General features: G+C 35.0%; 1 protein-coding gene across 1 annotated transcript in view; it reads left to right on the forward strand.

The window, feature by feature from the left end:
• Nucleotides 1-8: 8 nt before the first annotated feature.
• Nucleotides 9-14712, forward strand: part of LOC133185199 (uncharacterized) — a 58074-nt gene continuing 43370 nt past the window's right edge. The window contains exons 1-11 of the mRNA XM_061320291.1: nt 9-129; nt 2803-2892; nt 3690-3760; nt 4720-4822; nt 5380-5526; nt 5845-5960; nt 6163-6221; nt 6838-6857; nt 8685-8746; nt 8948-9016; nt 9230-9331. Coding sequence (XP_061176275.1) covers nt 27-129; nt 2803-2892; nt 3690-3760; nt 4720-4822; nt 5380-5526; nt 5845-5960; nt 6163-6221; nt 6838-6857; nt 8685-8746; nt 8948-9016; nt 9230-9331 — 942 coding nt within the window. The 5' untranslated portion in view covers nt 9-26. The remainder of the gene's footprint in view (nt 130-2802; nt 2893-3689; nt 3761-4719; nt 4823-5379; nt 5527-5844; nt 5961-6162; nt 6222-6837; nt 6858-8684; nt 8747-8947; nt 9017-9229; nt 9332-14712) is intronic.

Genomic DNA, 14712 nt, shown 5'->3' on the forward strand with positions numbered 1-14712 from the left:
CTCCAGAGGTAAACCGGAAACGAAAAATGGCTACCTCTCCAAATAGTACTCTGACTCCAAAAAAGAAGGAGGAGTCGTTTCTAGATAAGTTAGGAGGAACTCTGGCCAGGAAGAAGAAAGCAAAAGAAGGTCCTAAAGTCGTTTGTTTGTTTATATTAGTATTATAATTGTTTTGGAAACGTAATTAAAATCAAAGTTCAAGATTTGTTTACATCTAGTTTCCTGAAATGTTTTCCAAATAAGGCCAAAACTCATGTTTGATTAATGCATATGTGTATTTCGGTTCTTTGATAGGTATGAAAAACCAAATATTGGCAGGATAATTGATTATTTGCTGCTAAATTTTCCAAGATTATTAAAAAGACTAGATTAGTTTATCATGTGTATTACACAGGTCCAGGAAAATCACTATATTTAGCTATATAGCATTATTTACCTATATAATATAGCTTTATTTAGCTATTTTAGAATAAGTTTCTGTTTTATGAAAATCAAACAAAAAGTCGCATGAAAATTATGGCTGATATTTTTTAAAAAAGGTTTGATAAAAACAACCTAGGGCATCGATAGTAAAAACATTGCCTCTTTTAAACACTTTTTAACCAAAAAATGCATCTCTATTGTTTGGATAGCTGTCCATTACTGGAAGTGTGATGAGGCATGACTAAGTGTGATTGCCTTGCAATGTGCTGAATTATTACCAATCAATTATCTTGTTGACCAAAACTGCTTTTCTTTGTTAAAGTAGCTGCTTATTCACAGATTAACTGTTATACATAGCCCCAAAACTTTTAGATCTTTGATTGCAATTGCACAATAGGATAAACATTTTTAAAAGTGGGTTTTTGGTGAATTGTTTTCAGTCCATTTCATTTCATTATGCGACTTTTTGTCTGCTTTTCATAAAACAGAAATTTACTCTGAAATAGCTAAATAAAGCTATATTATATAGGTAAATAAAGCTATATAGGTAGATTTAGCTATATAGCTAAATATAGTGATTTTCCTAGACCTGTTACAGGGATCGACACTAACTTTAAAACCATAGAAGCCAGCGAGCCAGCAATTTCTAATTTCCACTAGCCCTGTTCATGAATTAGTTATCCAGCAGCCAAAGGCTGCTGGCCAAGTCGGGAAGCAGCGAGGGGGGTAGGTGCGAGAGGGGGTTTCCCCCTCCTGCTGGTGGGGGTAGGGGGGCCTCCCCCAGAAAATTTTGAAAATAGAGATGCCAAATCCTGCATTCTGGCTGTATTTTTGGGTAAAATTATATGTCACTTCATGACTGTATCTAAGGCGTTTTACTATTTGAAAAATTCCATATGTATAGTCAATTAGAATATTCTACATCACCTTTTACATTTTGACTGCAAAGAATTAGATTAACAAGTTTATAACTGGTTATTTGGTGTTAAAGGAAAGCCAGGTATCTCCATTACACAGCAAGTCCATCTTTGATTCAATGACCTGAAGGGCAGTTATATTTACTCACCTTTTTAGTGTATTGCGGGTCACTTCTGGGTATTTTGAATCACCAAGAGAACAGGTAGAAAACGACAAGAAAACACTTATATAATTGATTAATTATTTATTTGGTATTGTTTACAAAAAGTCTCCCAAAATAAAAAAAAAATCATTTACTTTTTGATTTTTCGTGTTGATATTAAGTTAATTACTTAGTGTGCAACGTGTGCAATATTTGTTCGACTGCGGTCATGTACACATGTGATTGGAAATTACCCAAATTGTAAGGGGGCTACAAATGCAGCAATTGATGCTACGACATCTATGATGAAAACCATGCATGCAATGTTTTCAAAAGGGGTGTCTCTTAAATAAAGATAACAAGTTAATGAATTAAATTGTTAACCTTTTAATTAAAGCATGTTTACCTCTTCTTTTTTTTGTATCTGAAAAGTATATGCTTTAAAAAAAACCTGGTTGGTTGTCACATATGTGGAAGTGTCGTGCTAGGTACAGTGATAAGGTAAATTACAGAGAATAGCGAAACGCGGGGTGATTTGGAATACTCTACATGACTGTAACAAAATCGAAACTTGTACTTTTTAAAATTATAAATCTTTACAATTGCTCTGAGTAAGTGTTTGATAAAAAATTTCAGTAACCCTGCCGGGCAAGCTTGAAGACATGTTTAGTAGCCTGACCTTAATTTTCAGTTGTCCAGGGCTAGCGGGTTACCGTTACTGTCGAATCCTGTATTAGGATTCACTGAGGCTAGCTATGTTTTCAAAAAACACTTATATGTATCAAATGACTTGAGTGAATACAAATACTGTATAGTAGGAAAATTAAATGTAAATTACAAACAACAAATAATGTAAATAACATTACTTTATGTCAGTATTTCTGCATTTAAGATTGGAATTTCTTTACTAAATATTGAAAAAAGCTAGTGAGGGTGTGGGTCACCCATGTTGCTGGATTCTGTAATTTAAGTGTGTGACTACATCTTCTTTCTCTTTTTAAAGTGCAGGGCCTTGTGGGCATCATCACACCTGATTGTTGTGAAATACTTAACATTAGCAGGATAATTTTAAATTCTTTTCTACTAGATACCTATGCTTGATACCTCATAAGAGGATTTGACCCTGAATCTAATCAACTGTTTAACAATCTGTCATTTTTCCTCATCTCACTCTCACTCTCCTCTATATTGTTCTTTCTTTCTCTTGAAACCAATTTGATTAAGATAGTTTTAATTGCTGCATTCATCTTAGTTTTAGGCTTTTAAATTAAAACTATGTGGTCAATTTTTATTTACAGTTTTATTATATTTTATTTCAGTGAGTGAGCTTCAGGAGGAGGGAAAACATGCAATTGAGTCTCCAACCAGCCCCACAGTCCCCGACATTGGACCTGAGGGATACACTTTGGGTAAGTACCCTCCCATGGTCCCACCAGCCCCACAGTCCCCGACATTGGACCCGAGGGATATACACTGGGTAAGTACCCTCCCACGGTCCCACCAGCCCCACAGTCCCCGACATTGGACCCGAGGGATACACACTGGGTAAGTACCCTCCCACCAGCTCCACAGTCCCCGACATTGGACCCGAGGGATACACACTGGGTAAGTACCCTCCCACCAGCCCCACAGTCCCCGACATTGGACCCGAGGGATATACACTGGGTAAGTACCCTCCCACCAGCCCCACAGTCCCTGACATTGGACCCAAGGGATACACACTGGGTAAGTACCCTCCCACCAGCTCCACAGTCCCCGACATTCGACCCAAGGGATACACACTGGGTATGTACCCTCCCACCAGCCCTACAGTCCCTGACATTGGACCTGAGGGATACACACTGGGTAAGTACCCTCCCACCAGCCCCACAGTCCCTGACATTGGACCCAAGGGATACACACTGGGTAAGTACCCTCCCACCAGCCCTACAGTCCCTGACATTGGACCCAAGGGATACAGACAAGGTAAGTAGTCATCCACCAGCCCTACAGTCCCAGACATTGGAACTGAGGGATACACACTGGGTAGTCTCCCTCTAGCCCCAGGCACCTATAGACTGAGTAAGAGAGGTCTAAATCCTTTAGCTACAAATTGAAGTTTGAACAGATCTGAACATATGAATCTAGAGATATCAGAACATTTTAGATATCTGTTGCAAGCTATTATTTTAGGCAATGACTTAAATTTGAAATCACTCTATTTTAGATGAAAATGAAGAGAGATCAATGATTGAACCACAGTCCAGAGATGATCCCAAAGTTAAAGAGCTGATAAAGGTAAACATAAAAGTCCAGAGGTGATCCCAAAGTTAAAGAACTGATAAAGGTAAAACTCCAGAGATGATCCCAAAGTTAAAGAACTGATAAAGGTAAACATAAAAGTCCAGATATGATCCCAAAGTTAAAGAACTGATAAAGGTAAAACTCCAGAGATGATCCCAAAGTTAAAGAACTGATAATGGTAAGCATAAAAGTCCAGAGATGATCCCAAAGTTAAAGAACTGATAAAGGTAAAAGTCCAAAGATGATCCCAAAGTTAAAGAACCGATAAAGGTAAACATAAAAGTCCAGAGATGATCCCAAAGTTAAAGAATTGATAAAGGTAAAAGTAAATGAGTTCCCTTTAAGGCTGTAGATAAATGTAAATTTATAATAAGAAAGTTTGATGAGGGCTCCCGGTAGAGCATGTTTGATTAAAGTAAATCTTGACAAGATTAAGGTTTAAAACATCTGTTTCATCAAGTTTTAGATGTTAATGTTTCTCTTCAGGAGCTGTCTGTCTTATTGTCGTGATGGATCTTTGTGGATATAAGATCTATTTGCTGTATATTGTGTTGTTTCTGGACTCTAATGTTATAATAATTATCTTTAAACATGTTAGATATTGCTGGAATGTTTTGAACTTTGTAGATATTTATGCACAAGAATGCTTAACTTTCTGCACAATAATGGTTGACTGAAGATCTTTATACATGGTGGATGTTGCTAGAATGGATCAGTGATGTTCTGGTTGATGACTGGATCTTCATTTGATTGTTGATTTTTATATACTGCAGATGTTGCTGGACTGGATCAATCTTTATACATTGTAGTTGTTGCTGGACTGGATCAATCTTTATACATTGTAGTTGTTGCTGGACTGGATTAATCTTTATACATTGTAGATGTTGCTGGACTGGATTAATCTTTATACATTGTAGATGTTGCTGGACTGAATTAATCTTTATACATTGTAGATGTTGCTGGACTGGATCAATGATGTTCTTGCTGATGACCGGATCATCGTTAAGGACATTGAGGAAGATTTGTTTGATGGTCAAATTCTTCAGAAGTTGATTGGTAAGTATTAATTAAGGAAGCTCAGGATAAATTAAAGTCAAGGATTTATCTACTTCAAATACAAAACCCAGCAAAATAGAAAGTTCCAGAATATTGATTTATATCAGACAGCAGGCAAGACTCACCCAGACTGACATAATGTCAGGAAGGATGCTCTGTACAATGAGTAAAAGAATTCTGCATTTTACATTCCCTGTATATTACACTCCCTGCTTATTACACTCCCACATATTACATTCCCTGCATATTACACTCCCTGCTTATTACACTCCCTGTATATTACACTCCCTGTATATTACACTCCCTGCTTATTACACTCTCTGCTTATTACACTCCCTGTATGTTACACTCCCTGATTATTACACTCCCTGATTATTACACTCTCTGTATTTTAATACTGAGAATAGAATGAAAAGTTTACAATAAAAGCAAACATTTTTGGCTGCCACATAGATGTGTAATTGGTGCTTTTACCTAAATACTGATCAATTTCTATCTCAATTCGTTCTTCAAAGTTCTTAGGTATCATTGAACTCAGGAGTTTTCTCCCTTTGCAGAGAAACTGGCAGGGTTAAGGGTTGAAGTTCCAGAGGTCACACAGTCTGAGCAGGGTCAGAAACAAAAACTACAGATCATCTTAACAGTCATCAACAGAATTCTACATCAGAGTCCTCCCTGGACCCAGAGTAAATGGAGTGTAGATAGTAAGTTATTTATAGAATCCACCCATTTATCCACTAGTCAGATATGGATTATGATTGATTGTGTTCTGTAGATGTGCAATGTTTTAGGATTTTCATTTTCACCCTGGGGCAAATTGGGGTCTAAAAATGATGATTTTCTACAGCATCTAGTTTTTTTTAGTAAAGATAACAATTACTCAATCTTAGGTAAAGTTTGTTTGAAAATCATACTGATTCATATTTTGTTATTGAAGTTATTTAATTTGTGTAGCATATGAATTGTGCATAAAATGTACCTGTTTCTGAGAATTTTAGAACAGATGACTTTTATTGTTTTAGGTGTTCACTCGAAAAACCTGGTGGCCATTCTTCATCTGCTAGTTGCCTTGGCAAGACATTTCCGAGCACCAATCAGATTGCCAGAAAATGTTTCTGTGAACCTAGTTGTTGTCACGGTAAATAAAGGAACTGTTTGTAGTATTCAAACAAAATGTGGAAAAATAACATTGTATTTCCATTTTTTAAAGTTACCTGAATGGCAATACAACTGAGAGGACTAGGGTGTTTCACAGTATTTTAGATTTAGTTTTTGCAGAATTTTGTATCCTGTTGTGTATTGAAATGATGTCCAAGTAATGTTATTTTTGAATTGAACAGAAAAGAGATGGAATGTTACAACCACGTAGGGTTGCTGAAGACATCACAACTGTTAACGAGTAAGTCTTCAGAATGTCTAGTCATACACGAGAGTCAAAATCATGCTTGGGGAATTTTCATGCAAAAACAGTCTTGATCAAATGTGGGAGTGCACAGCCCCCCCCCCCCCCCAAAAAAAAAAAAAAAAACATACTTTTTATTCTATGTGCTTGCCTTGCTTCTTAACCCATATAAATTGTGTCATACTTTTTAAAGTTAATCTGTCCACATTGCATCATCATTATTAACTCTTCCAAAATTTTGTGTAAGGAATATATGGTAATTCATGATTTCATTTTCCTGACTTGTATTTTCAATTTCATTTTTTATAAGACTGATTTAAATCATTTTTTTCTGATTGATCACTGTAAGATTTATTGCTTTGTCATTTTTCTCACAATATATTGAATGACCAATACAAAGGGAAGCAAATTATTCTTATTACCCTCACATTTTTCCTAAGACTGCAGTAAAGATGAGTAAACTACTTGTATATCTGTAATAAAGTTTAGTACTATTTTCTAATTTTGATGAAAAGAAAAGTATTTCAGCTTTTTGGGCATTGCACGAAAGTAGTGTGCACACATACAAGTGAACATTTTACTGTATACATGTATCTATTGTTCTCTCTTTCAGAGACATTGGAGCTAGATTTGGTGAGTCTTTTCCTCTCTTCTTTATTCTGTTTATTTTAACTGTAGATTGAGGTTTACAGTTATACAGGTCTATCAAGGAGAAGGTATGGTAATGACCCAGTTGCAATTTGGCCCCTTAATTGATATGAAAATCAAAACACAGTTAAAATTTTGATAGCTTGCAGTTGCTTGTTTTAAAACCAGCACTAACTTTGATTCAAAGCATACATGGAGGCCACAAGAGGGTGCCCAAGTAGGACATTTTACCAAATTTCCTCAATTCTGATGGATTTTCATCAAATTTGAGATACTTTTCACTTGGAAATCATGAAGCTCAAGCTTGCCTATCTGTGATTTTTATACACAAGATGCATCTTAAACTAGTGCATGAAATATATAAATAGGGTAGATAGGCAAGCTTGTGCTCTGTGTTTTCTAAAACCAAATGTGCTGTGAAATTTATGGAACTTTGCAAACAGATTAGAAAATTGGGAAACTGGCATATTTTGTGACCTTCCTGTGACCTTTGTGTATCCCATGAATTAGAATCAATAATTATTTTGTAACCGGGATGAAAGGATGACATGCAGCATTGTTAAGGTGTACTTTGAAGAAATCAACAATATATAAACGTGCATTAATACATATCTTTTTAAACTGAATTTATTTTTGTAAAGGTACTATATCATCACATGACTTTAAATATTATTTGAAATAACATTGTATACGCCGCTCTGTACTGAATTTGGTTTGGTCACGTAATTTGACAGTTATGTGATAAATGCATATAATGTGTACTGTATGTAGGTCACAAACAAATTTCAATTTCACAAGGGCATATCCTAGTTAAAATTAAAAATTTAAGTAATAAATTGTTTCTACATTACTTGCAGTTTATGGAAAGTGCTGCTGCTTTAAATAGAATTCGCATTTTATAAGTTTGAATTTCAAGTTAACTGGCTTATGCCGAAGTTGTGTGACCTTTACCAAGTATTTTAGTATTTATTAAGTTATGCTCTCGATTTCAGGAAAGTAGCAGCACTTTTCAAGTTATGGAATGTGTCCGTTATGTATATTCAAAAAATGGTCAAGATCTATTAAGTGTATGCCCTTGCGAAAAGGCGATATAATGAGGCATCTCGGCGAGAAACATGCACAACCTGTAGACAAAAACACGGTAGAATTAATTCAATACATTCTCTTGATAGTTTTTAAATAATGAGACTAAACAAATGTTTCAGATTTGTATTAATGGTTTACCTAGGATTTGCTAATAATATTCTGTTTAATAATAAAAAGCATTTTTCACTGTGAAAAAATTACTTGATCTGCCTCTCACTGCACATAAAATGCGTCAAATTTTACAATGATGATGTCATGTCGACAAGTGCATTGCGATCAGTGACCTGTTTATACCTTGCTGTGTGGGGTTTAAGTAGGGATAAAAATGAATGCAGTGGTAAGTTTTGATGTAGTTCATTACTCTTATGTGGTTTAGAATCACACATTATTTCATTTTCTGTTATTGTGAGGAATTGCTATATTTGTGTGATGTCACGGTAAATTTTTCCCGTATAAATTAGGCCCCGCCCCCTTTATGCAGCCTTAACAGAGCTGCACAATAAGTTTTTATTGATTAACTGTTGCATCATTCTTGGAGACACCCCAACTTGGGGCCAAAAAGGGTTCTTAGTCTATCTTGTCCTTTCAAGTCTGTTTCAATACATGTAAAACAGTATCAAAATTCATCATTTTCCTTATCATTAACTGTTTCTATACAGAGGAAAACCTTTATGCTGCTTGAGTACTCGTAGTTTATAATACATTTTAAGCTCCTTGGCTTTTTAGAGAGAGATGCCTTTGACACACTGTTTGATCATGCTCCAGACAAACTGAATCTCGTCAAAAAGGTAATCAGTCATGTCTTGTCCACTCAATATTGCTGAAATGACATTTATAAGTCACACAGTATTCGATTAAGAAAGTGTGTCAGTGATGTAGAAGGGAATATGTATTAATTATCTATGATATATCTTGATATCCAACATTTATTTTGTGGTAAAATTTAAATCTAATTTCTGAGTTAAACATTGTTTTATTTTTTTTTTCAGACGTTGGTGACTTTTGTAAACAAACAATTAATGAAAATTAATTTAGAGGTCACTGACATCGAATCTCAGGTAAAATTAAATAGAAATTAAAATATGTTATACAGTACTTTCTAATTTCTATGATGATAAATCAAGATAAACTTTTCCAAAAAAATATTTAAAATTTTACCACCTAGTACATATTTGTTATAAAGTAAATGTATGTGTAAGATGTGACATAAAGGGATGTAACTCTTTTATTCTTGTTGTGATGTAGGGTAACTGTATTCTTTTTGTTGACAGTTTCATGATGGCGTCCACCTCGTTCTGTTGATGGGGCTCCTTGAGGGGTACTTTGTTCCTCTGTATGACTTTCATCTCACACCTGTTGACTTTGATCAGAAGGTAAAGGTCATTCATGGCTTAATTAATAAACTGTATGTAATTTTATAGGGCTATATTTTATTATAAGATACAAATAAACCTGGAACTGGAGTTTGATAGTGAAAGCTTCAATTAAGCTTGTTTAGTATGAGGTTTTCCCCGGTAAATATAGCTTTGTGTCTAAGAGATAATTGTTTACTGGTTAAATCAATTATTGTAAGATCAGGCTTCGGGGCCACCAACGCTGAGATTTTCTCAAATCTGAGATTTCTCAGAAAATTTGAGTTTTTCTCACTGATCTGTGCCACCAAACAAATATTTTCTCAAACTCAGACCTATCTTTTGAGTTTTTTCTCAAATCTGAGATTTTTCCTAAAGTCTGAGATTTTTCTCATACATGCGTGCCACCAACGTTTTTTTCGACTCAGCTGAGAAAAAATTCTGAGATTTCTCAGAAAATCTTGAGTTTAATGTATACCAGTCTCAAACAAAATCTCACAGAATTATTTTATGGTAAAATGATGCAAATGTTATGACAGTGCACATTTTAATCCATGAATACACGAAATTAACATAGGCCTACAAGCACAGAAAGAATGTTAATTTGTACCAAAACTTGATCATCCCGTGAGGAGGGGGGGGTGTCTTAATTACGCACTTGTAATTATTCTTATTATAGTATTTTCCATGCATGGAATCAAGCACTTTAAACTTTACTAAAAGAAAAAAAAATGATAATGATAATAAAGAAAAAAGAAAGAATTAATTTACAGGAATATTCTAGTGACACTTTATACATAACATGTACATGTATATCTTCATTCATTCAGGAGGAATTAATTTAATTAATAATTAATTAAATGCATATTTAAGAGTGCTATTTGTGCCATGGCAAATTTATTACATGTAATTTACAATATCCATGTATATCAGAAAAGGAAATATGACTAGATAAAATGTCAAACCTACCCAGCCCCTCCTTTGTTTTTTTTCTCCGGTAGTTATATTTTACTTGACGTACAATATACTTATTCGTGTAAATTATACGCAGATATTTAAAGAAATCTGTCTAAAATTCCATGAACAAATATTTTGTTCTTTCGAAATAATATATAAATCACCATTTATTTCACTGATGATAGCAGTCTAATTTGGTTCTTAAATAAATCTATAAAATTCTTAATTGAGAATGGGGATCGACTTTATATACTCACAATGCATTGTGCGTAAACTTATATTCTTGACCGTTTATATTATTTATAAGAATAAACTTGACTTATGACCATTCTGAGGTACATGTATAAATCACAACAAAAATTGCATATATTCAACTGCACTTGGCCGAATGGAATTTTTTTAAACAAACAGGTTTTTTTTTTTTTTTGTACAAGTAACACATTTTAAATGTTAAAACAAGTATGGACCGTAGTTGTTACGTTAAAAATATTACATCATTACGCAGTGAAACTTTTATAATAATTTACGATATGAAATAAGTGATTACTCAATTTCTGATCAATTGATGAGCGTATGCGAGATTGACTTGGTTTTCAAGTGTAACGATGAATATTGGTCAAATGGTGCTATATTCGTTGTTTATTTATATTATATATATTTAAAAAGAAATACAAAGACTTTCCGTAACATTTTCTCACAGGGGGTGACCTGAAATTCCTGACAATTAAAAATTCCTCTCAGATTTCCTTGATAAACAATCCTGTAAAATGTTATCCGCTCCTGGATATGTTCGCTGTCCATCTTATCATACTTACGCACAATTACGAAACACTCAAGATATTTATTTCAGCATACATGTATAAGAATGTAGCTATTTATTGACTTTTTTAAAAAATTTTGAATCTGCTAGGGAAAAAAATCACTCAGGTTTATTCTAAATGCAAAAAGTCCCTATAACTGAAATATTTTTCTTTTCCTACGGAGAATTAAAAGTAAATTTATATATCTGACATTTTAAAACAAAAGAAAGAAAAATCGGTCTGCGAAATATAGTTTTGATCCGCCTACCTACTTTTCGTAATCTTTCAACACTAACGTCACAATGGCGGAAATGACGCCTCGATGTACGTTTTTGTGTTTTTATGTCGTCAGACGAGCCAAGACTGCAAAGTTTGGATATGGTTTTGTGTTATTCTTCTGTAGGGACTTTTGTACGGGGATTTGGTAAACATTTATTGTTGCAAAGGTCGTAATGGAATCCTTTTCGTTGAATGACTCGAAACAGCAAATAAAAGACGAAGGAAGTTGAGAATGTGTATTTTCGCCATTATACACCAAAACATTGCATAAACAACAATTCAATTATTGATTCAAAAACTCTGTGCAATATAGGAAAAAAGGTCGCATATAACAACGAGAATAAGTCTAAGATTTTTCTCAAATCTCAGCTTACGTGAGTCGAATCTCAGAAATGTTGGTGGCACGAAGTTTTAGGAAAATCTCAGGTGAGGCAGAAATCTAAGATTTAAGTTTGAGATTTGAGCTGAGATTTTTATAAGTTGGTGGCCCCGAAGCCAGATCCATTCAGCATTTAAAAGGGAAAGCTGCTCTAGAAGTATTATGATCCCAGTGTATAATTGTAAAACAGCTTTTTCTTAAGAACTGAATTCTAGTATAATATCATTAGGTGAATTGTAAGTTAAATGAAGATATGCCATGAAACAATTTGGTAATATATAGAATATCTTAGACATGCGTACCTCATTAAAATCAGGAAGAGCTAGCAAGTGATACGATTTTCATTGTGTTCATATTTTAGTAGGATTTAAGACACGGGGGCCATCCGCAGCATAGGGGCTTGTCTTCCGTGTTGTTAAATGTAAAATAAATTAATAAAATATTGAATCTACTCTAAATACACTTTAAAAGTTGATACAATAAAGATTCTGACACTTTCAGACAAGAAATACCATGTTTTAAAAAAAAAATGTATCACACATATACATAAACTCTACAAGGGACAAAAGCTGTCATCTTGGAAAAAAAAAAATACCCCCACCCACTTCAGCACCTGTTTCTGGACTCTAACACATTAATTTATTTCATTGTTGTGGTTCTATTCCCTACACTGATGATTTTCCTAAATGTTGATGTGTCCGTCAGTTGTAAACATGTGTTCAATCAACGGAAAACGGATACAATTTCTTTGTGTTGGAGTCTCATCTCTCCTCTTGTAGAGTTTATTTAAATAGGTGTGATACGTTTTTAGCTCACCTGAGCTGAAAGCTCAAGTGAGCTTTTCTGATCACATTTTGTCCGTAGTCCGTCTGTCCGTCCGTCCGTCCGTCTGTAAACTTTTCACATTTTCGACTTCTTCTCCAGAACCACTGGGCCATTTTCAACCAAACTTGCCACAAAGCATCCTTGGGTGAAGGGGGTTCAAGTTTGTTCAAATGAAGGGCCATGCCCTCTTCCAAGGGGAGATAATTAAGAATAAGTGAAAATTTGTTGTCTTTTTAGCTCACCTGAGCTGAAAGCTCAAGTGAGCTTTTCTGATCACATTTTGTCCGTAGTCCGTCTGTTCGTCTGTCCGTCCGTCCGTCCGTCTGTAAACTTTTCACATTTTCGACTTCTTCTCCGGAACCACTGGGCCATTTTCAACCAAACTTGCCACAAAGCATCCTTGGGTGAAGGGGGTTCAAGTTTGTTCAAATGAAGGGCCATGCCCTCTTCCAAGGGGAGATAATTAAGAATAAGTGAAAATTTGGTGTCTTTTTTTAAAAATCTTCTTCTCAAGAACCATTGGGCCAGAGAAGTTGAAACTTATGGGAAACCTTCATTACATAGTGTAAATTCAAGTTTGTTCAAATCATGACCCCCAGGGGTCGGGTGGGGCCACAATGGGGGATCAAAGTTTTACATAGGAATATATAGGAAAATTCTTTAAAAATTGTCTTCTCAAGAACAACAAAGCCACAATTAGTCATATTGATATGAAATCATCCTCAGGTAGTGTAGATTTAAGTTTGTTCAAATCATGACCCCCGGGGGTAGGATGGGGCCACAATGGGGGATCAAAGTTTTACATAGGAATATATAGGAAAATTCTTTAAAAATCTTCTTCTCAAGAACAACAAAGCCACAATTAGTCATTTTGATATGGAATCATCCTCAGGTAATGTAGATTCAAGTTTGTTCAAATCATGACCCCCGGGGGTAGGATGGAGCCACAATGGGGGATCAAAGTTTTACATAGGAATACATAGGAAAATTCTTTTAAAATCTTCTTCTCAAGAACAACAAAGCCACAATTAGTCATTTTGATATGAAATCATCCTCAGGTAGTGTAGATTCAAGTTTGTTCAAATCATGACCCCCGGGGGTAGGGTGGGGCCACAATGGGGGATCAAAGTTTTACATAGGAATATATAGGAAAATTCTTTAAAAATTTTCTTCTCAAGAACAACAAAGCCACAATTAGTCATTTTGATATGGAATCATCCTCAGGTAATGTAGATTCAAGTTTGTTCAAATCATGACCCCCGGGGGTAGGGTGGAGCCACAATGGGGGATCAAAGTTTTACATAGGAATATATAGGAAAATTCTTTAAAAATTTTCTTCTCAAGAACAACAAAGCCACAATTAGTCATATTGATATGGAATCATCCTTAGGTAGTGTAGATTCAAATTTGTTGAAATCAAGATCCCCGGGGGTAGGGTGGGTCCACAATGGGGGATCAAAGTTTTACATAGGAATAAATAGGAAAAATCTTTTAAAATCTTTTCAAGAACAGGAAAGCCGTGATTAGTCATTTTGATATTGAAGCATCCCCAAGTATTGTAGATTCAAGTTTGTTCAAGGCATCCTCCAGTAGTAGTGGTGGGGCCATAATGGGGATCAAAGTTTAACAAAAGAATATATATAAGAAATATCTTAAAAAATCTTCTTCTCAAGAACAACAAAGCCATAATTAGTCATATTGATATGGAAGCATCCTTAGGTAGTGTATATTCAAGTTTGTTCAAATCTTGAACCCCCCCTCCCTTCCTACCCCCCAGGGTAGGATGGCAAACATCTTTAAAATTCCGTTTCAAGAACAGCAAAACCATGATTAGTTATATGAATATAGAGCATCCTCAGAAAGTTTAGATTCAATTTCATTCAAAACATGGCAACTGGGGATAAGTTATGCCTAGAACAGTTGATCAAAGCTTTACGTATGAATATATCTAGAAGAAGAAATCTGCTGACAAAGAACAGCAGGGCCATATTGACTCAGGTGAGCGTTGTGGCCCATGGGCCTCTTGTTTTAAAAATCTTCTTCTCAAGAACCATTGGGCCAGAGAAGTTGAAACTTATGGGAAACCTTCATTACATAGTGTAAATTCAAGTTTGTTCAAATCATGACCCCCAGGGGTCGGGTGGGGCCACAATGGGGGATCA

Source organism: Saccostrea echinata, unplaced genomic scaffold (genome assembly GCF_033153115.1).
Source record: "Saccostrea echinata isolate AGI-Se365-2 ecotype Australia unplaced genomic scaffold, CSIRO_AGI_Sech_v1 ptg000012l, whole genome shotgun sequence".
In the NCBI taxonomy this organism is placed as follows: domain Eukaryota; kingdom Metazoa; phylum Mollusca; class Bivalvia; order Ostreida; family Ostreidae; genus Saccostrea; species Saccostrea echinata.